The sequence below is a fragment of the Pelecanus crispus genome, chromosome 4, assembly GCF_030463565.1.
Source record: "Pelecanus crispus isolate bPelCri1 chromosome 4, bPelCri1.pri, whole genome shotgun sequence".
Classification (NCBI taxonomy): Eukaryota; Metazoa; Chordata; class Aves; order Pelecaniformes; family Pelecanidae; genus Pelecanus; species Pelecanus crispus.
The window spans coordinates 43,952,687-43,978,968 of NC_134646.1; the positions used below are offsets into that span (position 1 = coordinate 43,952,687).

General features: G+C 39.0%; 1 protein-coding gene across 1 annotated transcript in view; it reads right to left on the reverse strand.

The window, feature by feature from the left end:
- Positions 1 to 667: 667 nt before the first annotated feature.
- The window catches only part of SH3RF1 (SH3 domain containing ring finger 1), an 89,518-nt gene continuing 63,903 nt past the window's right edge, over positions 668 to 26,282 (reverse strand). The window contains exons 6-11 of the mRNA XM_075709490.1: positions 19,680 to 19,834; positions 17,124 to 17,294; positions 16,702 to 16,961; positions 9,940 to 10,298; positions 7,521 to 7,855; positions 668 to 836 (exon numbers count right to left, since the gene is read on the reverse strand). Coding sequence (XP_075565605.1) covers positions 668 to 836; positions 7,521 to 7,855; positions 9,940 to 10,298; positions 16,702 to 16,961; positions 17,124 to 17,294; positions 19,680 to 19,834 — 1,449 coding nt within the window. The remainder of the gene's footprint in view (positions 837 to 7,520; positions 7,856 to 9,939; positions 10,299 to 16,701; positions 16,962 to 17,123; positions 17,295 to 19,679; positions 19,835 to 26,282) is intronic.

Genomic DNA, 26,282 nt, shown 5'->3' on the forward strand with positions numbered 1-26,282 from the left:
GGGTCATTTATGAAGAAGTAGAACTAGACTCAAGAACACCACTGACTTTTTTTTTTTTCTTCCTCTGTCCAAAGAACAAAATATACATTTTTACCCCACTTGGCAAATTCTATTTGACGCCACATCACCACCACTCAACATTAACTGATAAAACAGAGACTTACTCCACTGTCAGACACAGCTGGGGAAAAATGTCTAGAGGATAAATGGGAGGCTCTTTATCAGATATAATTGCTTGCTCATAAGGAGAGAATCCAGCTTCCCCTTAGTTATTCTTTCATAAATTAATAATTTGTTAAAATCATAGTCACAAGAATTTTAGCTATTACACAAAATTCAAGTTTAAAAAAACAAGAATAAATTAGTTACAGCCTTGTAAACAATTGTTCATTTATGTAACATACTTGGGGGAAAAAAGGTTCCTCTATATAATAAATCAGACAGTACAAGGCACACATCACACTTAAGAATCCAAAGTGATAAAACCAGCAGATGCCTTCATCTTCTTTGTTCGCTGGTGTAATTGTGCTATAGACACTGTAAAAATATGTAGATTTTTGTTTACATTACAGTCATTTGAAAATATTTCATGACTCTGCTTTTTCTGGCAAAATATTTGTGCTACTTTACAGTACAGTATGATTTGAAGCTCTTAGAATGAATCTTCTCAAATGTTCTCTACAAAGCTGCCGGGGAAAAGGCCAGTTTTTCCATTTCGTTGCAGAGTGCCTTTGAACCAGCCATCCTCACGTTTTTTGTGTACAAAAACAACGTCACCTTCCTTAAGTTCAAGTTCTGCTTCACTCTGAGGAGGATAGGATACCACAACCCTGTACCTGTGTAATTAGAAAAGAACACCTTAGTTTAGGTTCTTTTTTTTTTAAAAAAAAAAAAAAGTTTTAAAAATATTCCTGTGTGTGTTAAAACTTATCAAAACAGGTAACTGCCTAGAACTGTTTGCTGAGTACATAACACCTTAAAAATTAAGTACGTCTTGAATAGAAAATGACAATAGCAACGTAATGAATTTAAATCAAATGTATGCATCTCCTATGAAGTTTTTTTCACCAAGATCCCTGTAAAAATACATAAAATGGTTAAGTAACAGGAGAAAATTGTACATGTATAGTTGGATATAAATTTGCAGACTCTTCCAGCCAGCATGACTCAAAAATAATCAAAGCATTCACAGCAGTAACTAGGCAAAATTTTACGACTGTATGTTTAATACGATGTTATCCCAGGGAAGGCTTTTAAGGAAAGGTACAGAACAAAAAGAAACACCTAACAAAACCTATTAATTTGCATTGTTGTTTTAAATTATCTTCGTTTATCTTAGAAGCTTTTCAGGATAGAACGCATGCCATCTTATTTGGACACAGTTACACAATTTGTGTACTACTGTATTAAAAATAAACATTTTTAAAAGTGTTCAACTCAACAATATTCTTAAGCACCTGATACAAAAAATAAAGTATATTTTTTCAGTTGTTTGCAATAAAATCACTTTTCAAATATGAGCACATTAAAAAGAGGCTACACTCTTCTATCTCTATTTTTAAACATGCATAACACCACTCAATCTCTTCTACCATGCTTTGAGTTCACATCAACCTAAAATTTAAGTGTTACAGCTCTGTAGACATATTGTGTCAACTTCTTGATCAAGTTTTCTGATAGATATTATAACTCAGTTTCTAGTTACGCAACCAATAATGTCTGCATGTTGAAATCAAACAGAACCCATGGCTGACTGTCGAACTCAAAAGCTTCTAAGTTTAAGAGCCTTAAATACAGTGCTAGGAGATCTGTTGGACAAAATCTAATTTCCAGTTAATCAGAACATTTTGCACTCATGCAGGTTACATATTACTTAATAGATTAAGAAAATTATTATCTTAATAATCTTAAGATACTTTATTAACTTAATAGATTAAGATAATAAATTAACAATCGGATGAAAACACAAAATAACAGGATACTTCTAGTAAAGCATGGAATACCAACTATAGCTCAATACACACACAGTAATACAAGTTCATTCTGTAATACTGAAACAGAGAGAGATACTATATTATAGTAGTACATTTTGCTTAAGAACATATAAACCAAAAATGAAGTCTGTCCATATAGTTAAAGGTATTCAGAAAAGAGTAGCAGCACTGTGTAAATAAGTAAAGTCTCTTGGGAAACGTGTGTATAGCAAATCGTATTAGCACTTAATCAGTTGTCAAATGTTATTTATTAGTGACTTATAAACTATGACTTTATTTCAGTTATGACAATCCCCAGATTTCAGAGCACTGGAATTATTAGATTCATGCTTCATAGAAGTTACCAAGCCAATTACAAGATTTATCAGCTTCAGAATGCTCCCCATCCAACCTAGGCAGCATGGCAGATGCCTGCACTAATGTCTACCGTGGGCAACTTGGATTATAATGCTGACTTAGGACATAAGAAGCAAACATTTTTAATAGACTGTGAGTTTAATTAAGACTGTAAACTACCTGAGATAAAACAATAGCCTCTACTCAGGCAGGACAAGATAGTAAAGGATAAAGAACTGCAATACAGCTATAAAGAAATTCTTCTATTGTAATAAACAGGTTGCTTTCAGGCTGAAAATTAACCAGCACACTACATAACGCACACATAGCACTAGTTTTATGCAGAAGAAAGCCCATTAAAAAACGGGTTTCAGGAGAGAATACCTGCCTGCCTTACCTCGCATTCTGTCAAATGCTGCCCTGTAAACACTTGAAATACACTCGGTTTCAGTTTTTAACGCTGTCCCTCAGTAACCCCTTGAAATACACTCGGTTTCAGTTTTTCAGCGCAGTAACCCCTGCACTCTCCTGAATTGATAGACTAGTCTGTTCTTTCCCTAGCTACTGCTGCTGTCTCCTGAGTGTTAAAACAAACAGCTTTGCAAAACCCCATCTTCTCTTTGCCTTCCCTAGAGGATCACCAATTTGCACAGAAATACTGCTCTCCTGAGCTTTCCACACAGTTTTGAACTTCCTCAACCCTGCAGTAATTCAGTACTTCTCGTTAACTTCCAGCTTCCCGACGACTTTGATGTCCATCTTGCACAACACTCCTGGTGTTAAAACGCTATTTTACTACATTTTCAATGTTTAACGAGAAGCAGCCCATCAGGCTTTGCACATTTAAATCACATCTTCTTTCATTACAACAAGCCATCAAATTTTATGCCACATTTTACAAATTCTGTTTGCCCAAATAGAGGTGATCAGATCCAGACTCATCACACATTCACACAGCTGTCTATTCAGATCACCTTTGATCAGCTATGGAACAAAAACTATTTTTCCATTACCTCTTTCATCATCTACAACATACTGCCAAAAAACTACCAATTTCATGCAGAGTAAAAAGCTTATGCTTCAGCTCAAAAGTTCATTACCAGGTCCCTGGAGAAAAAGGATCACATTTACTAAGCGTGACCTATGTTTTAGAAAAACATGCTCGTTCCCACATGTTTGAATCTTCCAAAACACTTCCTTGTTTATCTCCCTATTCAGTATTTGCAAATGTTTTCAATGTCTGAGGGTCAAATTTGCAGATCTTTTGTGGTCACCTAATCTATAGTATTTTACATGCACCTAAGCTGCACAGCATGTTTTCTTCTATTTTCTTTGACTGTCTTACGGTATCTTTCATTAATTTTCAAAATAGTATCCTAATTCTTTTTAATCAGCTACTGATAAAATATTAGTATTATAAATATAAAACTACTTTAGCTTCCCAGAAGCAACCACTACAATAGCCATCAGTTCTTTCCTGATATTCCTAATGTGCCTGGCTGTACCCCACAGTGCTCTTGCACTTTGTATTTGTGAATTTTTTTTTTTTTTTTTTTTTTTTTTTTGAGGAGGGGAGTGGTGCTGGCAATGGTCTGTCTGCACATTTCTCCATTCTACTTTTCATTTTTAATATTGGTGTTTCTCACAGTTTTCAGTAACATGAAAAAGATTGTATCTTTCATGTGTTTCTCCCTTTCTTCATTGTTTGTTTCACTAGACACAAAATACTTCCCAGCTATTTGTAGTTGATTTTTGGATAATTATCTGTGGTTTTCCTGATCACCAAGTGGATAAGAATATTTTCTCATATTCAGAAAATTTTAGCTGAGGAACACACAGAAAATTGGAATCATTATTATTACACAAGTGAAATGCATACTTATTATTCAACTTCTTGCTTTAGTGTCTTTTTCTTACATTTTTAATTTTTAATTTGCAGCTCACCTATGCCCTGCTGTTGTGCAGCTCTCCTGTCTGCTGAGTAGGTGCGTTGACTCCTACAGATAATCAACGCCCATCTAGGGCATACTGATTCTCAGCATTTAATTAACAGCATTAAATGCTCTCAGATGCAATAAAACCTGCTGCCCTCTAAAGCCACTGGCCTGCTCACTGGAAGGAGATGTTACACCAGTCATTTTGTGGTGGATAAAATGACTTAGGCTCACTTTAATCACAGAACAAAACTACTGCTGTCCTTCACTGTAACTGGATGAGGGATTCATATTATAGTTTAGGATATGTAGTGACGTGCATTTAGGTTCAACTTCAGGTCTTTAACACCACTGTGGGGTGCTGGGAAGTTTATTATTACAGTGCTGTATATTTACTGTAAAACTTAAGGCTATTTAATCAATGTTTCCCTCTAAAAGAGAAGGTTCATGAAAAAAAGCTTGAAATACTCTTTTACCTCTTGACATGGAAAAAACTAAACCCCTCAGATAACCAAATTACTCTGTTTTCATAGCATAACATGGCTCCCTCTAGGAATTACAGGGAGTTGGGTCTCTCTTTTTAATGAAAAGACAGTGATCCTTGGCCCTGTGAGCGCTGCATCAATACAAGAAATCACAACGCCCAAAGACAACTTGTGTCTTGGCTGGAGAATCAGAAGAACTAACACACACCATTGCAAAGTCTCAGGTGACAGGAATTCTCCAAACTGCTCCAAACTGGAAGCAAGGCTTGGCTGAAATTTCTTTTTAACTTCTCTGTTCCTTCTGTACAAGGAACATATGAAGGACCATGAACCACAGTGAGCAACCAGCCTAGTTCACAGGAGAAGAGTGAATATAGGAGTGGAACTAAATTACTGGTTTGCTACAGAGAAGGCCTGCAATAGTAAGATGGAAGGGAATGTAATCATCTTCCCTTCCTTTAGAGAAATGGCCACCGGTATTAAGTATACATCTGCAAATCCATGCCACAAAGAGCTTGTTTGCTATCAAACAAACCAAATGCCCATCCATTTATTCTGCATGATTGGAAACAAGTTCACAGTTTTTACTTCCAATTTTCTGTAGAACATACAGGAAAGAGGTACTCTAAGACAACTTGCAATTCTAGTGAACGGTGAAACAGTGGGATTAGAGTAAGAATTTGCTATTGTGTCTTAAAGGAAGTAAGGACTTTGGGGAAAACTCTGTATCCAAACCAGGAACATTTTCAAGTGCTTTCCAGAGTTGAGCCAGCTACTTTTACTCTTAATTCACACAGAATAATCAGCGGAACCTGACTTCTAAATCCTCTAGTCACCTCTGAAAATAAAAATTGAACACTAATAATTATACTGCAAAGCCAGAGTCAGAACAGAAAAAGCACTGTTTCTTTTTCCAAACACATCACAGCCTGTGATTGCAAATGTGATAGCTAAGAGCAGAATAATCTTAGCAGATTTCCCTGTTCTTCAGCTTTTTCTTGAGCTTATCCTCATGAATATTTTCCTCCTCACTCCCAAATTTTCACTGAAGATACTATTGCATCATCAGTATGTTCCTTACCCACCCCTTCTTACAGACTAATGAAGATTAATTGATGCTTATAAATTACTTTGAAGATGTCGAGTACAATGTAAGTGGTCAGTATTATTAAGCAACGCATTTAAAGTAATTCAGCCTAAAGAAACGGAAACATGGCAAGAGCACATCAGAAGGAAAAGCATTAGCCCTGCCCTGAAAAGGATGAAGAGAACCCAAATGAAATTCTGTTTAAATACACTGACCAAAATACAACAATTCTGCATGAATACCACAGAGAATGATCTTGTGGTAGCACTTCTCTAGTAGCAATTACTTAAATAACGGTAAGGATACAGACATATATTAAAAAGAATGTTTGAGTGTATGTTATTACCAGGTCAACAAAAATATACAGCATTATTTTCTGTAAGTTGTTCTCAGAAAAAAAAAATCTCCATCACAGACGTGAAAAAATTACTTTTTGTGAAGATGCAAATAGCTTTACACAAATATTCACTGGTCATGCCAGAATGAATTTGATATTATTTTCACATTCAAAGCATAAAAACATACTACTGTGCCAAACAGACTTATGTTGATGTGAAAATAAAGTATGTTATTCTTAAAGAAAAGTCTTTCAGTTTTTATTTTCCATCTCTAAGTGTAAATCTACTTCAGAAATTCAGTAGGAAATAGAAATTTCCTCCAAGGAAATTGCATAGAAACAGTTAATAGCCTTTTAAAAAATATTAAAGGTATGACAGAAGTCAAATAAAAGACGAAGTAGAAACTTATACACTGTCTGGCTCTTAATACCTAGATGTAGCTTAAGATCAATGGGCCTCTGGAAATACAGCAGTATGCCCACACACCAGGAGTTAACAGTATCGGAACAAAGCCTACAATAGTCAGCATGAATCAGTTCAGTCCTAGAGCTGTTAGCTTTGCAACTCCACTGTTTTTTTTTTTTTTCTGTACGCCACACAATCCTGTAGCTACTGCAAAAGAAATCCTATGACACTCTTCATACTGCTTGTCTACTACCAGGAATAATAAAAAGAGACAGTAGTTAGAAAACTGCCACTTCCTTCACAGGCCATGCAATCTACTGAGGACTTGGAAATTTGAAAATAATAGGTGGACGCAAAAGAAAAATGACAGAACTTTAAAGCAACTGCCTGGCAGTTTCAGAGTCCAGACAGCTATGTTGTTTTTCAGGCTCACTTGCCAGGACACAGAGGCTGCCCTAGAGCTTGCTGTGTGGAGTGCACAGTAACAGGGCATTCAGGTAGTAAAAGTATCTTTGCAACAGCTCAAGAAATCACATATTAAGTCTACCCATAGATAAGGATCTCATTCAGCGTATATTTAGGTTGGCAGTTATGCACTGCTAACAATCTTAAAGGACTAGCCCGATATTCATAAATGCAGTATTATAATGTGTTCATGTTTTGCAAAATAGGAGGCCTATTTTACCCACCTCTTCTCATACTCAGACCTGTGATTGCTGTATTTGAGAACCTATTCATGCCGAAACCTCAAAGTAACACAAAAAGTAAACAAACATAAACATGAGCATTGGTTGATAAGCATATGAAGCCTTGTTAAAAAAGTAAGTTTCATTTTGCTATAAAATCTCAGCATTTTGAAGCAGTTCTAATACACACTGCAAGTGTCAGAGAGTGGATTTTTTTCTTGGTTTGCCTGAGTCTAGCTGCGTAGGATAATTTACCTTTCACAGACAAGAGGCCTGGATTCATTCAGGACTGGACCCAGGGACGAGCAAGGCTGCCGAGGCGGTGGCGCTACTGGAATAGAGGAATCCAGCGAACTTGTTTTCCGATGCAGTGTCTCCTGTGCCAGCCCAGAGACCTCGCTGTCAGCAGGACAGGATCCAGCTTTGCTGTGACCACCTGCTGACGGAAGCTCCGGCCCAACTGCACCTTGCAGGGCTAACTCTGCGGCTGCTTGCTCAGCCTCCAGCGTTGGTGATGCCGGAGGTGACAATCGGGGCTTGCGTTTCGTGGATGCTCCAGAAAGCAGTTTCAGCAAACCTTTTTTTTCTTTCTGTAAATGAAAAGCAGCACCTCATTTTAGAACAAAAGTCTTCGCGACAAATTGAACACTTCCTTCTGATAGATCCCATCGTGATCAGAGAGGATTGGTAAATTATGAAGAGATATTTGAGACTGTACAAATTACAAAAGATAATTATAAAAATTGTAAAAGAGAAAGATAATTATTAAAATTCTAAAGAGAAAAACAGTAAGTCATTTAGACCATTAACCAGCTAAGTCCTTTCGCTTAGCTAGTTAAGTTAAGGCTTACCTTAAAAGCCAATGGCACTGGCCCAAAAGGTTGTCTAGAAAAAGGAATTAGGAGTTAGATTCCCACAGTGGGAATCTAAGAAGTAAAACATTTCATTAACATGGAAGTTTCCAGGAAGGCATAAAGAGTCATTTCGAACCAAGCAGGGAGAAAAGTCTGCCCTGGAGGCTGCTGTTTAGATAAGTGTCTTTTATTTATCCTCCCTCAGTATGGGAAGGCCTTCATGATTTAACAGAAATTTGCCACAAGGGGAACGTAGTGTGTCTTGCTGCTCTGCTAGAGGGGAGAATTGTAAACATTCTTTTTGCTTGTCCAGACAGGAATCCCTGAAGACTATTACTTACCCTGAAGAGAACTATTTAAGTAGCTTTTATGTTTCTTGTCTTTTTTTTTTAAGGGGTGTGGCAGTGATCTTCTTACCAACCCTTTGACTGAGTGAATTTAGTGCTTATGAGAGGTGCCAGATTGTAAGCCCTGGAGACAAAAATAAACTGTTTAACCACAGAAACAGAAAAGCATGAGCAATGTGAGATTTTTATTATGGCCTGGGATGAGTGGAATTGGTGAACTGTGAATGAAAAAATCCTCTGTCCTTCCTCCAAGTTTCCAATAACTTAAAGCTATTCAGCAAAGAACTGCTGTCTAGCAAATGGGAAAGAAAAAGATAAACTCCAGAAATTAACATAGTCCAAATATGTTAGCATCTTTAACCTTAAACTAGAAGCAAGTTTTCTAAAAGCCCTGCCTAAGGGCACCTCAGTCTGATTCCAGTGGCTATGGCTAAAGTAATTTTAAAACAAAGTTCTAGGTACCTCCATTCAATAATAATCAACAAAAATACTTAAAACGTGGGTGAGATTAGTGTACAGCCTATGATTAAAACCTTCATAAACTTCACTGAGGAGTGCATGTGGGTGAAAAGTAGTAAGGTAAAGTCTAAAACATTTGAGATGTAAAGAAAGTTGTCAAAAGGAGAAAAAAAAAATCTAACTACACCACAATTGTAAAACAAAACCAGTTAGAAAGTTGGAGCAATGTTTCTGCCTAAAATATAACACAATCACATGGCTTGTTGGACAGTGAGAATAAGTTTAGACACAGAAGAAAATACTTCAAATAGAAGGAAGGAAAGCAGAATCACTACAGGCTCTACTGATCTACATTTAGAAAAGACAGTTATATGTGCTTTTTTCTCTTTGTCCAATAAACATTGCTGGTAACGTGTTTTTCATAATCTCTCGGTGTGTCTGCTTAGTAAGGAAGGCAACCTAAAAGAACACTGATTTTTCAATAAATATTAGGGTTATTTTATTAGACTGAACTTTTTATGTTCCCCCAAGTTCACAGGGGTTTTTTTGTGTTTGGGTTGGGGTTTTTTGCATTACAGGCTTATTAGTTTACAGATACTTACTGACACTTACTGGTAACATTTTCTAACCATACAACTTTCAAAAGTATTTAGGAAATTGACTGCAGGTAAAGAAAAACACAATACTTAAAGTTCCAACAGTCAATCTAATAGCTCTTCTGAACTTTATCCATTCACTTTTTGTTTTTCCTGCTTAAAGGCATGAACCTGCTACCCTATTTTAACCCTTCTCCAAGGTCTGCTCTGTATTTTATCCATCCTAAATTATTCTTGTATGGCCAAGAATACATTTGTCCATAGCTGTAGTCACAAAATGGCTGCTTGAGTTTCAGGCTCAGTCTTAAAAACCTTACAATGCTGCTATTCAGCAAATGTAAGAAAAAAAATACAGATCTTAAAAGTTTGTGTGATGAAAATGGGAGAATTCAAGGGATTGATTTTATTCTCTACTCACCTTGCCATCCTTGTCTGCTTTACTGACAGCAGCATTTCCACCAGCTGCTAAAGCGCTCTCTGGAGATGCAGGAGCTCCAGGGTGAGTGTTTACAGTTCTCCCACTAATATCTCCCTCCAAAGATGAAGCAGCAACGTTGGGAGAATTCAAAGAAGCTGCTGCACATGCCAGTGGGATGGTTGAGCGGTTCACATTCACAGCCGTGACGTAAGCAGCAGTGTTCGGAAGCTGGGGCTGGAGCTGCTGGGAGGCAACAGAGTGGTGGGGAATGATCACAGCTGCAGGAATAAGGCATGTTGAACTCTGGGCTTGTATAGGTGTGACTGCTGCCGTAGGTCTTTCTTGACTGTGTGCGGCAACTAGAACAGAAGAATACAATGTGAGAGAGTTCATCTTTTCACAAGACACAGGAAGTGAGGTACAGTCACTGTGTTATAGCTAATCAGTCATAAGAAGCTTCCTACCTTCATAACTTCCATTTATATTACTACAATGACATCTTACACAGCATCAAATTTGTCTCACCAGAATAAAGAAGTAGCATATGCTACCCTACTTGCACCCGTATGCAACAGAAGAATAACAGCAATGCAACTATTGTGGAGAAATCCAAGCTGATAAGTAAAATGCTTCACATACAGACAGAGATGCAAAGTGAAGATTACATTTTAGTTCAGAAGAGCTAGCTAAATCCTGCCTGGAATTTGTTTGTTCCTTTTAATATGCTATGTAGTTGTCAGGGCACACAAAACAAAGTAGGAAGAAACACTCCTTTATAGAAGCTGCTAAAAATATAATTGGATTGTTTTCCCTAAACTATTCACAAAATCCACAACAGATTTAGTGGGTCTTTCAAACAATAAGTACAGTGGCAATTACTACTCTGAGTGGTTTCTCTGAGAACGTAAGCTATTGTCTCTTGGGATGTTTAAATATAGAACTGGATTTACTCATACCCCTGTGAAATAAAAGGAACGTCTACACTGGAAGTTGGAGAATAACACAGGGTTGAATATACGAACCTGGGCTGCAGCCTAGCTGCAAAGCACAGTGCTCTGCATGAACTAATTTATCCTTTCCAAGAAGCAACATTGCTATTAAAGTTATATGGTCAACCATACATGCTTTTGGGTCATTTCAACAGCTTGGGTATCTCTGCATAACTGGGTGGTATGAAGTGCAGACATCTTACCCAAATAATACGAGGCAAAATGCAGCATCCCAGTGCTGCACAGCCTTTTTCCTTCAAATACTCTGAAACTTAGTATGTAAGGAGGGGCCATCCCTCTATCTTCGTGCATGTACATCTCAAATGCATCAATTCACTCTGATTTTTCAGATACTAATTAAGAGTTTCAGGCTTGTTGTGATATCCTAGTATCAAGCCTCCAGCACTTGCTTTCTTTATTCTGTTCTCTACAAGTTCCCCTGGTAATTTGGTTAGATTGCATCAACAGTATATTAGAGAAGACTGACAAAGTTCACAAATTTGACATAACAATCCTACAGTATTACACCCAATTACAATCTCTAAGATAAGAAACACAAATGCTTTCTTAAAAAAAATTCTTTCTTAAACTAACTACTGTATCTATTTTTTGATATGTAACCTCTTCCCCTGTAGCAGACCCTTCCTAACTCTGAGTACCATGAACATTTCAAAAAGGAAGACAAGGAGAGCGCAGCAAGATTTTTTGGAAAAAACAATTATTAATGCTGCCTTTTGTTCATGAGACAAAGTCAGTTTTCTTACAGGTAGCTGCTATTCTTCAAGATATGTCTATACTTACATGCAATCAATGGAGTACAAGCATGGGATAGCTTTCTGGTTTTGTTTTCTTATCCCTGATGGAATCCGTAGAAAAAATGCTTCAAGTCACCCTATTTTCATACAGCTCATCTTTTAATGAAATAGGCAGAATATACATTTTCTTCCCAGTTCCTTTCAATCAAAGAGCTTATACCCCCTCAGTGAGGGTGATGTCAAGCAATGTCTCACTAAGGTCACTTAAGAAGCATCCTCGAAGTCCTGAGCTAAACTGAAACTGAAGAACAGCCCTAGCAAAATGCAGCATTGATCTGTGGAGCCTCATCAAGAGAGTAACACTCAGCAAAGGTGCTAGGGAAAGCTCAAGATGATCACGTTTCAGATACTGACTACAAAGTTCTCTGTAACGTTTGAACATAAAGCAGCCATTATTGCTTCAGTTCTCCGGCCCTTATAAGGGACAGATCTGTATTTGTGACTGAACAGTACACCTTTACACCGCAATCCAGGGTTAAGTTCTCTGTGAAGGGAGTGCAGCCCCTTTGATTTTTCCATTTGGGACCTGAAAAGTTGGCGGGAAGTATGTTGTCATTTTTTCCAGATGAATGGAACTGTAAGAGCTTATTCATCTTGACAGTGGTGCAGAGATGCAGGGACAGAGAGGCTTCTGGAGCCCACAGGAGCCTTCTCCTTTGTGCTGTCACTTGCAAGCTTCTAGGCAGCTCAAAAGAAGGATTTAGAGTAGAAACGTCCTATGCCTGAGAGGCAGGAAAGTACAGATGCTTTGCTTAGTTTCTCTTACTAGCTGCCAATAGCACCTGGTTATTTTTATTTAACGGTAGAGAATAAAGTTGTTACAGAGGACTATCACATCTGTTCCAGCCTAAGATCAGACTGAAGGAAGATGTGGCCAATTAAGGAAATAAAATATCAAAAGACATATGTACGTATCCTACCTCCAAAAGCAAACCTGAACATGCATAGGTTGTATTAGGAGGTCCATGACTGAAGAGGGGGTGGGCTAATTCATGGATCTTGAGACCCTAAGAAATAATCATCCTTAAGGGGATAACAGATAATACCGTTTGCATCTTTTGTTTTCTCTTCTGCTCTGCCAAAAAGAATCTCATGATTAAAAAAACCTCTGGTCACGACTCTCTCAGCCAAGAGATCTTAGGCCCCAAACTGAAGGCTGAAAGAGGGAACACTGGGATAGTGAAATGGAGTTCTTTTTTTTGCTTTTCTTTTGAGGCCCTAGGAGCAACTGGAACAGATTAGGCTCCGGTTGTGTGGTATTTTCGTAGCCTGGCAAATCCACAGAGGAGTGCATGGATTTGGTAAACAAAAACTCTTGAAAACACCACTATCAGTGTTTTTGGATCTGGGTTTAAATAACAAGAAGGCATGTTTCACTATGATGTGGCCTGCCCCAGACAGTAAAGGCAGAGTTATACCTGTCAGAAATACAGAGTTTTATGATATAGATGGTATGGATCTTTGAAGCCAGTATAGCCTTAGTGTTTCAGAGTCTAAGCTGAAAGAATTTGCAGTCAAGTTTAGAGAACAAACTGGAATGCCTAAGGACCAACCCTGACCCAGAGCCCTGAAAAAGAAAGAATGAATGCTAAAGGTCTTCAGAGATGTTGGGAGAGAATTTAAAAGTGAATGCTAAATTATCATAGAGTCATAGAATGGTCTGGGTTGGAAGGGACCTTAAAGATCATCTAGTTCCAACTGCCCTGCCATGGGCAGGGACCCCTTCCACTAGACCAGGTTCCTCAAAGCCCCATCCAACCTGGCCTTGGATACTTCCAGGGATGGGGCATGCACAGCTTCTCTGGGCAACCTGTTCCAGTGCCTCACCACCCTCATAGTGAAGAATTTCTTCCGTGTATCTAATCTAAATCTACCCTCTTTCAGTTTAAAGCCATTGCCCCTTGTCCTATCACTACATGCCCTTGTAAAAAGTCCTTCTCCAGCTTTCTTGTAGGCCCCCTTCAGGTACTGGAAGGCTGCTATAAGGTCTCCCCGGAGCCTTCTCTTCTCCAGGCTGAACAACCTCAACTCTCTCAGCCTGCCCTTGTAGGAGAGGTGCTCCAGCCCTCGCATCATCTTTGTGGCTCTCCTGAGGACTCGCTCCAACAGGTCCATGTCCTTCTTATGTTGGGGGCCCCAGAGCTAAATGGAGTACTCCAGGTGGGGTCTCATGAGAGCAGAATCACCTCCCTCGACCGGCTGACCACGCTTCTTTGTTACAGCCCAGGATACAGTTGGCCTTCTGGGTTGCGAGCGCACATTGCCGGGTCATGTTGAGCTTCTCATCAACTGACACCCCCAAGTCCTTCTCCTCAAGGCTGCTCTCAATCCATTCTCTACCCAGCCTGTATTTGTGCTTGGGATTGCTCCAACCCATATGCAAGATCTTGCACTCAGCCTTGTTGAACTTCATGAGTTTCACAGGTGCCCACCTCTCAAGCCCATCAAGGTTCCTCTGGATGGCATCCCTTCCCTCCAGTGTGTCGAACACATCACACAGCGTGGTGTTGTCAGCAAACTTGCTGAGGGTGCACTCAATCCCACTGTCCATGTCAGCGACAAAGATGTTAAACAGTGCCGGTCCCAATACCAACCCCTGAGGAACACCACTCACCACTGGTCTCTGCTTGGACATTGAGCCGTTGACCACAACTCTTTTGAGTGTGGCCATCCAGGCAATTCCTTAGCCACCAAGTGGCCCATCCATCAAATCCGTGACTCTCCAATTTGGAGACAAGGATGTCATGCGGGACAGTGTCAAATGCTTTCCACAAGTCCAGGTAGACAATGTCAGTTGCTCTTCCCTTATCCACCAATGCTGTAACCCCGTCACAGAAGGCCACCAAATTTGTCAGGCATGATTTGCCCTTAGTGAAGCCATGTTGGCTGTCACCAATCACTAACTTATTTTCCAAGTGCCTTAGCATACTTTCCAGGAAGATCTGCTCCATGATCTTGCCGGGCACAGCGGTGAGACTGACTGGCCTGTAGTTCCCCAGGTCTTTTTTTTTTTTTTTTTTTCCCTTTTTAAAAATGGGGGTTATGTTTCCCTTTTTCCAGTCAGTGGGAACTCCACTGGTCTGCCACAACTTCTCAAATATGATGGATAGGGGCTTAGCAACTTCATCTGCCAACTTCCTCAGGACCCGTGGATGCATCTCATCAGGTCCCATGGAGTTGTGCATCTTCAGTTTCCTTAGATGGTCTCAAACCTGATCTTCTTCTACAGTGGGTGGTTCCCCTTCCAGAGAGGGCCCACATTTTCCCTAGTCTTCCTTTTATCACTCACCTACCTACACAAGCTTTTCTTGTTGCCCTTGATGTCCCTGGCCAGATTTAATTCTATCAGGGCTTTAGCCTTCCTAACCTGATCCCTGGCTGCTCAGACAATTTCTCTGTATTCCTCCCAGGCTACCTGTCCTTGTTTCCACCCTCTGTAGGCTTCCTTTTTGTGTTTTAGTTTGTCCAGAAGCAACTTGTTCATCCATGCAGGCCTCCTAGCGTTTTTGCCTGACTTCCTCTTTGTTGGGAGGTATTGCGCCTGAGCTTGGAGGACATGATCCTTGAATATGAACCAGCTTTCTTGGGCCCCTCTTCCCTCCAGGGCTTTATCCCATGGTACTCTACCAAGCAGATTCCTGAAGAGGCCAAAGTCTACTCTCCTGAAGTCCAGGGTAGTGAGCTTGCTGTGCACTCTCCTCAGTGCCCTATGGATCTTGAACTCCACTATTTCACAGTCAGTGCAGCCAAGGCTGCCCTTGAGCTTCACACTCCCCACAAGCCCCTCCTTGGTGGTGTGAACAAGGTCCAGCACAGCACCACCTCTCCTCATTGGCTCCTCTATCACTTGGGGAAGGAAGTTATCATCAACATATTCCAGGAACCTCCCGGATTGCTTATGCCCTGCTGTCCCTCCAGCAGATATCAGGGTGGTTGAAGTCCCCCATGAAGACCAGGGCTTGTGAACGTGAGGCTGCTCCTACCTGTCTATAGAGGGCCTCATCTGCTCAGTCTTTCTGGTCGGGTGGCCTGTAGCAGACCCCCACTATAATGTCACCTGTCCCCACCCTCCCTTTAATCCTGACCCATAAACTCTCGGTCGGCTCCTCATCCATCCTCAGGCAGAGCTCCAGGCACTCCAGCTGGTCACTGACATGGGGGGCAACATCCTCTCCTCGTCTCTCCTGCCTGTCCTTCCTAAAGAGCCTGTATCCTTCCATTCCAACACTCCAGTCATAGGAACCATCTCACCACGTCTCTGTGACGCTAAGAAGATCATAGACCTGCAGACACACGCACGTCTCTAACTCCTCCCCATGCTACATCTGTTTGCATGGAGGCATTTAAGTTGGGCCCCGATGAAGCTGACCTACTGGCTGGAGTGAGTGAAATTCCTTTGTGCTGCTCTTCAGGTGCTCTCCCGCTGACCTGTGATCCTTCTCCATCCATCTATTGCTGGCACTGGCATCAAACTGGTAGGAGTGGGATGGATTGAGGTTCCCCTCCCCCGGCAACTTTAGTTTAAAGCCCTCTTCACAATTAGAGCAATCTGTAGCTGTTATGCAGTTAACACGAAAAAATAAGCTATGACTCAGATGTTCTTATCACTTTTATTACTATATGAATTGCACATGAGTGGGGAAGCTCAAAGAATGCCCCCATCCCAGATACTGCTGGAATAAAAAAAAATTCCACCTAAAGTACTCGCATATAAATTCCCAACAGTAGGAGTATGTATGTACACACAGTTGCTTAGAGGAGAATAATAAAAGATTCAACAATTCAGAGAGATATATTGTCATTTCAGAAAGCATTCAACTCTAAAAAACGACATTAAAAATGCCTTAAAAAACCCAGCACATATTTACACATACCCTGACTCCAGCCACTTGCCCAGACAGACCCTACAGTCTGTCTACCACACATAAAAAGCTTTTTTTTTTTTTTTTTTTTTTTACCTGTTCTAACTGCGTTGCGAGCCTGGTTGACTGTCATTTGTCCTGTCACATGCATAAGGACCTTGGTTTGTGGACTAGTTTGGATATGCGCTGCAGAAACCACAGCTGTGGGTACTGTGCTGGAGTTCACTGCCACACCATTCCCCTGGAGCTTCTGAGACGTTCCACTAGCAGTGGAAGGGCTGACCATAGTTACCACTCGTCCCGTTTGGCCAGCGGTAGACATGGGAACTTTTGTTTGTGATGCACTTGTCACTGTCCTGCCAAAATTAAAAGCAAAACACTAAAACACAACCAAAAAATGAGCTAGTTACTAAAACCCGCAGCTCTTCTATTATCCAATTTTAGCATTAAATAGAAGAACAGAATAATTCTGGACTTGAAACTAGATAAACTATTTAGACACTTGTATAAAAATATACCTCGTAACTGGAGCCACATAATTTCCAGGAAAAACACCAATCTTGCTTGTATGCATGGAAGTTCCTTTGAACCAGCCATCTTGACAGCGTTCAAACACTAAGAACATTTCTCCCTTCCGCAGTTCCAGTTCATCTTCTTTTCGAGGAGTGTAAGGGTATATAGCAATATACCTAAAAGACAGGAAAGTAGATGCAATTGATAAGCCTAAAACAACTAAAACCATCACTTGTGTTTTCTGGCAGAGCACGTTCAGTCAGAGATAAGAAGGCATGGCAGAAAGGGTTGTGTTAGTCGATCCATCGTATCGTTACAATATTAGAACAGACATTATGGTGATATTAAGGGAAATAATGATCATTAAGACTATCCTCCTAACTGCACTTTAATGTAATGTACAATACTTCTAATAAGTTTGTCCATTTTCTTAATTAAGTTAGTGAACTTAATTAAATAGGTGTTTATCATCTACAGATCCCAGCATATCCCACTTCTCTCTCTTCCTACACCTGCTTCTAGCATCTCTTACACTCTGTGACATGCCAACTTCTTTTTTCTTTTCGGAGAGGTGGGGAGCATGGAGAAGTTCTGTTAGTTGGGAGTGAAAGATCAGTACTAGAACTACTTTTCAAACTGCAAAAGTGGTATCTCCCTGTGCAACTACAGTGCCAAAAAAAAAAAGATATGTTACTAGAACTTGAAGTCTGTGGGTAAGGTAGCTAGCAGTTACTCACTTGTAAAGGTTATTTCCTTTTTATCCTTCTAAGCAACATTAATGCATAATACAGTGCATCTGAAATCAAAGTGAGAGTTCAGAAACACTTTGCGTTTTTTCTTTTTAAAAATACATTCTTAGGAAAAAAAAAGTAAAAATCAAACTGAAGCTCCTGCAGTTGCATGCTGGATTATTCCTAGGGAAGTCTTCAAATAAGATTGCACAACTTCCTATTATCACATTAAAAAGCGATACTGTTTTAACCACCACAGTGTTCTATTTTCTGCCACAGTTTGAATAGAAGAAAACTGTTTATATAAAAATGTCTATATAATTATGGATCCATGGGATCCCATTTCACCTATGGGAAATAGCATTCTAATAAACCACATTTTCTCAAAAAGAATATACTTTTCACAAGAGGTAGCCAATTAGGGTAGACTGGTAGAATATCCCCTTTTTTGAAAAAGGATCCACAATTACTTGCAATGCTAGTCTTTGCTACCCCCGCAAGGGTGAAAAAGCAGCCTTACAAAACATTCTCTCATCAAAATTGTCTCTTGTGTACAGTAATGATAGCACTAACTTATGCTTTCCCTGTTTGCATTATATTTTTGTTCTTTGCTGCCCACCCGGGAAACTTTGCATTATCTGCAAAAATGGTTTAAAGGCAATATAGGTACCTGGTAAAGCAAGTCCAAAATACGCTTTAAAGGCAACATATGACACACTGGTAACTAAAGGCTTCACTGGTACATGATTCAGGGGTGATGTACAAAGCCACATACTGAAGCTCTATGGGAAAGCAAGTGATGTGCTTTAATTGGTGTTCATTAACTTCCCTTTTAGTTAAATCTTTCCAAATTTCATTAGTATCCTCATATAGAGCAACCCTTTGAAGATGGAGGATGGGAAAAAATGAGATGGGAACTTGATTAATTACACTAAGCACAATAATCCACAAGAAGCAGTGTTAAAAGGCTTGACACCAAAGAAACAGCCCAAATCCAGATGCACCTGCTATACAAGAAAGGTGCTCTTCTGGAGTGGGAGGAAACCTGGTGAGAAGATAAAGACACAGAACAAAAGCGGTCCTTGCATTATTCAAACATGTCCTATTAGACAGTTCAGCCACTCCTGAATTTTACTTTTTCTTTTATCATTCTTATTCTCCAAGCTGCACACAAAGAAGTTTCCAAGAAGAAAGATGTTGTCAGCAGCACGTTAATATATAAAATATTTTCACCCAGAAGGATGACGCACATTTGCTTGTATTACAAGTGTGAAGACATAATGCTAACTAGCAGCCTTCTGCCTTCATTCTAAATTGCCACCCACTAATTAACTGAACTGTAGAATCTTCAGTGAAATTTCAATCGCAACTTACACAAGCAGTCTGACAATGACTTGCTAATGCAACAGTCTAAATGAAATACAGCACTTTCTGTGTTTTGGCACAAGTTATTCCATATGAGAATAGCCCTTTCATTCCATACATAAAAGAAAACATTGAATAAATTCACTCCAGAGTTATACCGTCTTCATCGCTAACTTAAGAATTCATTGGTCTTCTGCATGATAAATACTTTATATTTTTGAAGCGAGTCCTTCCTATGCACAGCAACAGCTGATTATATTTACCTAAGACATAAATAACCCTCAGTATGACGGCTGTTTGGGGATAACACCTTTATGTGCGTTTCGTTGCTTTTGTTCTGAGTCTTATGCTTGGCTTTCTGGGAATTCTAGCAGATTCCGGGAATTCTGGCATGATGTAAGTACACGCAAAGTTATTGATCTCATTCCATGTTTCTGACTGGCCAGAAGTTTCAATTTTACTTACACACTTGGACGAGTTTGTGGTCGTAAATGTGCCATTTGGTCAGTTGAAGCTGATGTAGGCCTTTGTATTACACCTGCAGACTGAGGTCCAGAAGAGGCCGATGCAATGATTGCAGCAGACAAGAGAGGTGGTGGCGGAAGTGGGGGATTCATATTCTGATTTTATGAGAACAGAAAAAATAGCAACAGATGATCAATATTGTTTGATGAGTTGAATCAGCTGCAAAAACAAAAGTATGATATTCTAAGGAAATGGGAAAAAAACAGCAGAGTTCAGTATTCCTTTACCTACTGGTGCAATATAACCGGAGAGTTAGGTTTGTCTGTATTTCTCTTTCTCCAGTTTAAAATCTTGAAGTCTTGGCAGCTAATTAAGCAAATGACAAGCAATTTCTCAGCACAGGAAAAATGGAAAGCATTGTTTCTCATTATAACATCTTTAGGATAGGACTCAACAAAAATTCAGAAGCCTTCCAGGAGGTAGATTTTGCAACCTACTGCTGTACTTCAAAACATGATTGTACCCTGAAGCTGAAACATAATATACAATTCAGCAGCAGTGCACCCAAAACCACCCCTTCTAGGAGAAATTTTCTTTTGATGTATGGGTTACAAAAGCGAGCACAATAAGAGACCATAGTCACTGAGCTATTGTTACCACTTTCTCCTATTCTTCTGGTTTAAAGACTTAGTTTTTGAAATTCAGTATTATCAAGATTGGTAATCTTTAACAAACACCCCAGTAAAAAGGCACAGTTCCTTTACAGGCAGATCGTAATGGGGGTCCTGCCTACAGGCCTCTATGCCTTTTGAGAATCAATGGAGCAATTGTTACCTTCTGCTCTGTAAAGCCTCAGACAATTCTTTAGGACCTTGTGTACTGACACTCCTGGGAAAAGTCTCTCGCAAAAGAACTTTTCCTCCCCCCCTTCAAAAAATAATTATTTGTGTTACAACACACACAAAGAGAGTAATAAAAAACCTCCAACATCTGAAAATGTAAAACTGAATTAATTTCAAACATGGTCTTCAACTTAATGCAATCCTTTAATACTGAAACAAAACTCTAAACCATGCCACTTCAGGTTTAAAAAACACATAACAAAAATATAAATTAACAAAATGTCCTGAAGTACTGCCTGGCTCTTCCAGTACATCAGCATATAAAGGCGCAGCATTACATTATCAGTTTGGAAAATACATAATTGAAAGTCATTTTAATTACCCTCAAACAGCCTACTTCTAATGGTTTTTTTTGTTTTTCTAAACAGAAACCTACAAGGAAAATGCGTTTTAGTTCTACGCTGTGTGATTATTACCTTGCTGCATTTGGTGAAAGTGTTAATAACAAGACAGCTCTCTGAACTAGTCTTATGCTGTCAAGACACAGTAAAGAACTGCATGATTAAAAGCTTTCAAATCTAGAGAAAACTGATTAACTCTTGTAGTTTTTCAGTCAAAATTCTTATGCTTAGTTATGATATAAATTGGGTGGTATATTGTGAAATGTTTCTATTTTAGTTAAAGCTTTTTTTCTGATCATACATTAACAATTTCTTAAGACCAAATAGGCCTGCTGTATCCAACAGAAAGCAGACATGACCTGCTGGAGAAACATCATTGTAAGCTTTGATACTAATAGTCGAGTTATTTACAAGAATGGCAATTGCATTTGCTTCACATTCTAGATCCCCATGCACCCAACGATCTTTTTAACATATCTTGATAATTCATACTGAATTCTGCTTTACAGCAGAAGTTATTTCCCCCTCCCAGTCAGCTTCAACAAATGTCTTAGTTGAATCCAAGCTGAATGTGAGCAAGTAACTTCTACGCAACCTGTCCATAGAATAGAAATTCAAATCTTTTTTTAGGCATCTAGATTCCTTTATGCATGGTGGAACCTGTAAATCCACATTAGGAGATGATTAGCTGGAAATCTTTAAAATTAAACCTACTCATGCACAGTATCAAAGTTGTCACGATTCCACACTTCCTACATCTCTAAAGATATAAATGCTGTGCATTGTACTTTATTCATTTGAACACACAATATAGGTTGACTTTTTAGCTGCAATAAAGGCACCTTCCCAGCTCTATTCTATTCTACTTTATTCAGCTTCTGCTCCCCTCCCCTTGTCTATTACTATGGTAATGAAACCTGCAGTGAGCCACAGCCCGATTAAACTCCTAAAGACTTGGCAAGTCCTTGGAAATCTAAATAAACTACCTGATAGGCTTTAGAGGACTAATGCTCCTCAGCTTGCATTGCTGTAACTTGATAAAATAGATCCAAATGCTCTAGCCAAGTTTTCCAGTTCTCTGGCATATAACCATTTTTTCTAGCTATTGAGAAACATACCTACCTCCAGAGCACAAGCTAGTTTTGATGGTTCCCATATTCAGCATTCTGTGAAAGAATATATGCAAACCCCACCTGATTTAATAAAATATGCTTACCAAAATAATTAAGAGTGGTTTTATTTTAGGTAGCTGAGGGGGAAAAAATGCAAGTTTCTGCAACTACTGCTCAGACAACAAGTATACTTCCAAGCATAAAGAACAGCAAATAAGTGATAATTATTTTTCTAACTGGAAGATGAAAGATTACATCATTTGATACTTAATTTATGTAAAAGCTTCAAATAATACCTATACTTATGCTCTAGAGACTCATACATATTACTAAGTTTAAATATAATTAGGCTGCATTTCCATATCAGTCAACTGAAGATCAATAATCAGCTCACCCAAAGAATAACAAAAGGCACAGCAGTGGAAAAAAAAAAAAAAAAAAAACCATTCATTAACTGTCTTTGCTCCCACAAGGTCTAGAAAAAAATATAAGACTTGCAAAATCCCCCGAGGACTAACAAATTAAGGCTCATGTTTAACAAAATTCCTAAACTATAAATATATGTTATCAAGAACAGGCCTCTCATACAAAACCTCATAGTTTCTTTCAGCTGTTTCCTCTTCCCAACAAAAGTTGATTTGAATTTTTGTTGGTTAAAAGTCAGGCAGTTCTTATTTAAATCTCCTCCTGATTGACTTACACTACTGAATCAGCTGGAACAACATGAAAGAGAGCTAAATGTCATCAGTATGCTATAACCCTCACAGCTTGTGCCTCATTAATAAGAATTCAGACTACCTTATATACTTTAATATAGAGGGACAATTTTGTGTGTGTGTCTGGGCAAGAGAACAGGACCAGAAAAAATGGGGTTTTTTTTAATTTTTGAAACCTTCAGCAGGTAAGTGAACATAAACCATCCAAATATAGACCTCCTATTTCTGCTAGTTAAGTGCACATACCAAGACACCATTTCAAAGCCAACATATTCAATCTGCAGAAGTAGCAATATGGATATCTAGGTCGATCGCAGTCCAAAATACTTTTAACTTCTCAAGAGATTGCAAAGGCAGAATGAAAGGAAGGTGAGTTATCTGTTGTTGCTACATTGTTTTTCTTCTGCTGCTTTCGAATGTAACTCTAACTTTGCTGTGGTATATTTTGTTTCTGTTTTTCCCATATCACGGTTCAAATCACATACTTCCTTTAAGTTTTTTCAGCAAAATCTATGGCAACTAGATCTCCTCCATTAGATAACTACCTTATAAATTACATCCAAGAATTTCCTCCCAAGTAAATGAGCCTTACATAATTGTACGTGCATATTTTCACCCAACAATTATTGAACTTGACATCTGCTATTTGTATTTTATAAAGAACTTCAAATATATGAAGCACCTACAATGTTCAAAAATGGCGGCAGCCAAGAAGAGCAGACCAATTAATGGCCCCATTAAGGGCAAAGTTGTGGTTTTAAGTCCCAGAGAACAGTGTAAGTGATAATATCACAGTCAAAAGCCACAGCTGTGAGAAGTTTGTCTTCAGTTCATAGCTTCTTCAATTTCAAAGAATCAAACTTCAAAGCACAAAACAAGAATTAATGCTGCTAGCTACAGAACTAGGCTGAAGAACTGCTGCTGTAAAATAAAACTTTTAAATAAATTATCACAGGTTTTCTGAATGCAAATTAAAATTTGCTTAAGTGATACAAGCAGCAGATAGTGTATATGGTCACTTGACAAAAACATGCTTATTCCTAAATCTTACTTCTGTCAATTTTGGCTGCAAATTTGTAAATTAATTAATTCATACAATATTTGGTACCAAACAGCATCTGTAAAAGACTATATGGACAAAATAAAATTCATATAATTGGCATTTTTTGAGCCACCACAATATTTCCCAAAATAACAACATAACAAACTAAAATGTGATCCTATACATGTACACAAAGACTCACAGGTTCCTTTGGGCTAGGAATTAATCTCAACTGTCTTAAGAGAAACTTGCTACCCAACAAGACAGCTCAAAATATCTCCTCTTAACAATAAAAAAAGCCATCTTTCTTACAGAAGGTAAGAGAAGACACTAGCTTTTCTTTGCTTCTAGACTGAGGACAGATAAATGTAGCAAATACGCATCAATTCAGGATTACTGTAAAGGAATGTTATCCTTTTCCTCGCTGATGGGGAATCATGCTCATCCTCTCCGATTCCTTCTTTCTCCCTTAATCTGAGTTTGGCGCTAAGTAAAAGAAGTTGTATAAACAGCTTGCTCTCAAGGAACAATCAATTACTTTAAATAGTGTCATAAACACCAAAACGATTGACAGGAAGAAGATCCAATTAAACCATTTTCATGCTGAAGAGAAACTGTCCCTGCTCCAATCCAACTCTTGTCATTTGCTTAGTATTCAGAAATGAAGAAAATCTAAAGGGAGAAGCTTAGACAAATGCAGGAGTTTATACTTACAAAAGCAAAAAATACAAAAGCAGAAGGACTCAAGCCAACCACTTCTGATGTACTACATCATACAAACACAATTGTTCCGTAGCTTTAAAATTAATGCTCAAAATGTCAGGGAGGGTATTTCCAGAAGGGAAACATCTAGAGAGACAAGAACATCACTTTCTCTCTTGACTCAGAACCATTTTGCACATTTCTAAAATTAAAACAAGAGTTTATGAAGCAAGAGGAAAAGTGGACGTAAAAGACATATTTCACAGTCTGTGACTATAAACTGCATCATCTTCTAATATCATCTATAGTAAAAGAACACAGGAATGACCTGACTGCAGCCTGAGCTGCCAGCTTGTATTTTAGTCATGCTGAAAAGTCAAGAAGAAACAGAACACTATGTACAGAAGGTTACTGACTTTTAAAGAGTGTGGCAGAGAATAATTCAGATTCTCAATGGGAATTATATGCCTAACTGGAAAAAAACAGCAACATGGTTATCACAAAGAGAAAGTAGCACTCCAGGACACAGGACGATCATGTGGCAGGCGTTTCACTCCATGCTGCATGTAGCACTGTAATTTAGTTCCTGTGGGTACCAACGGTGAGATTGCTTTTGAACAAGCTTATGCAACTAAAGCACCCGAGGTGGTTTAATGACTTTGCACCAGCACCAAAATAAAGTGTATTTCCATGTTGGCATCAAAGAAAGAACTACTGATTCTTAGTAACAAAAGTATTTGTTACTGAGCAGAAAAAAAAGAAGCAACTTCTGACAAAACTTTTCAAATTATACTTTGAATCCTGCCTATCCCATCCTCTCCAAAACGTATCTCATCCACAAATCAAATCAATTACTCAACGTTTGCAGCATATATGTTAGCTAGATTTGTATTCTGCCTAACAGCACAAATGGTACCAAAACTGATTTTGTTTGCTCAGTTCTCACAGGTATTTTCTGAAGGATGGGATGAAAGAAGTATAAAAGATTACATGGATTAGTATATAGGCAGCTAATTGTTTCTAGTATTAGAGGTACATCTCATATGCAAAAAAAAGGACCTGGGTGTCCTTCCTGGTGCACACCAAGTTGAACATGAGCCAACAACGTGCCCTTGCGGCAAAGAAGGCTAACGATATCCTGGGCTTCATCAGGAGGAGTCTTGCCAGCGGGTCAAGGGAGTTGATCCTTCCCCTCTCCTCAGCACTGATGAGGCCACACCTGGAGTACTGTGTCCAGTTCTGGGCTCCCCAGTACAAGAGAGACACGGACATACCAGAGAGTCCAACGAAGGGCCACTAAGAAAATTAAGGGACTGGAGCGTATCTCCTATGATGAAAGGCTAAGAGACTGGGACTGTTCAGCCTAGGAAGGCTCAGGGGGATCTCACCAATGTACGCAAGTACCTGAAGGGAAGGTACAAGGATGACGGAGCCATGCTCTTTTCAGTGGTGCCCAGTGAAACACAAACTGGAACACAGGAGGTTCAGTCTGAATATCAGGAAACATTTTTTTTACTGCGAGGGTGACTGAGCATTGCCACAGGTGGCCCAGAGAGGCTGTTGAGTCTCCATCCTTGGAGATATTCAGAAGCTATCTGGACACCATCCTGGACAACTGGCTATAGGTGGCCCTGCTTGAGCAGGGAGGTTAAGACGAGATGACCTCCAGAGGTCCCTTCCAACCTCAACCACTCTGTGACATTAAAATCTGAGTCTAAATATAAGGAGATTATTACTGGTTTGAGAACATACATTTAACAGCAGGATTGCACAGATGATCAACAGATA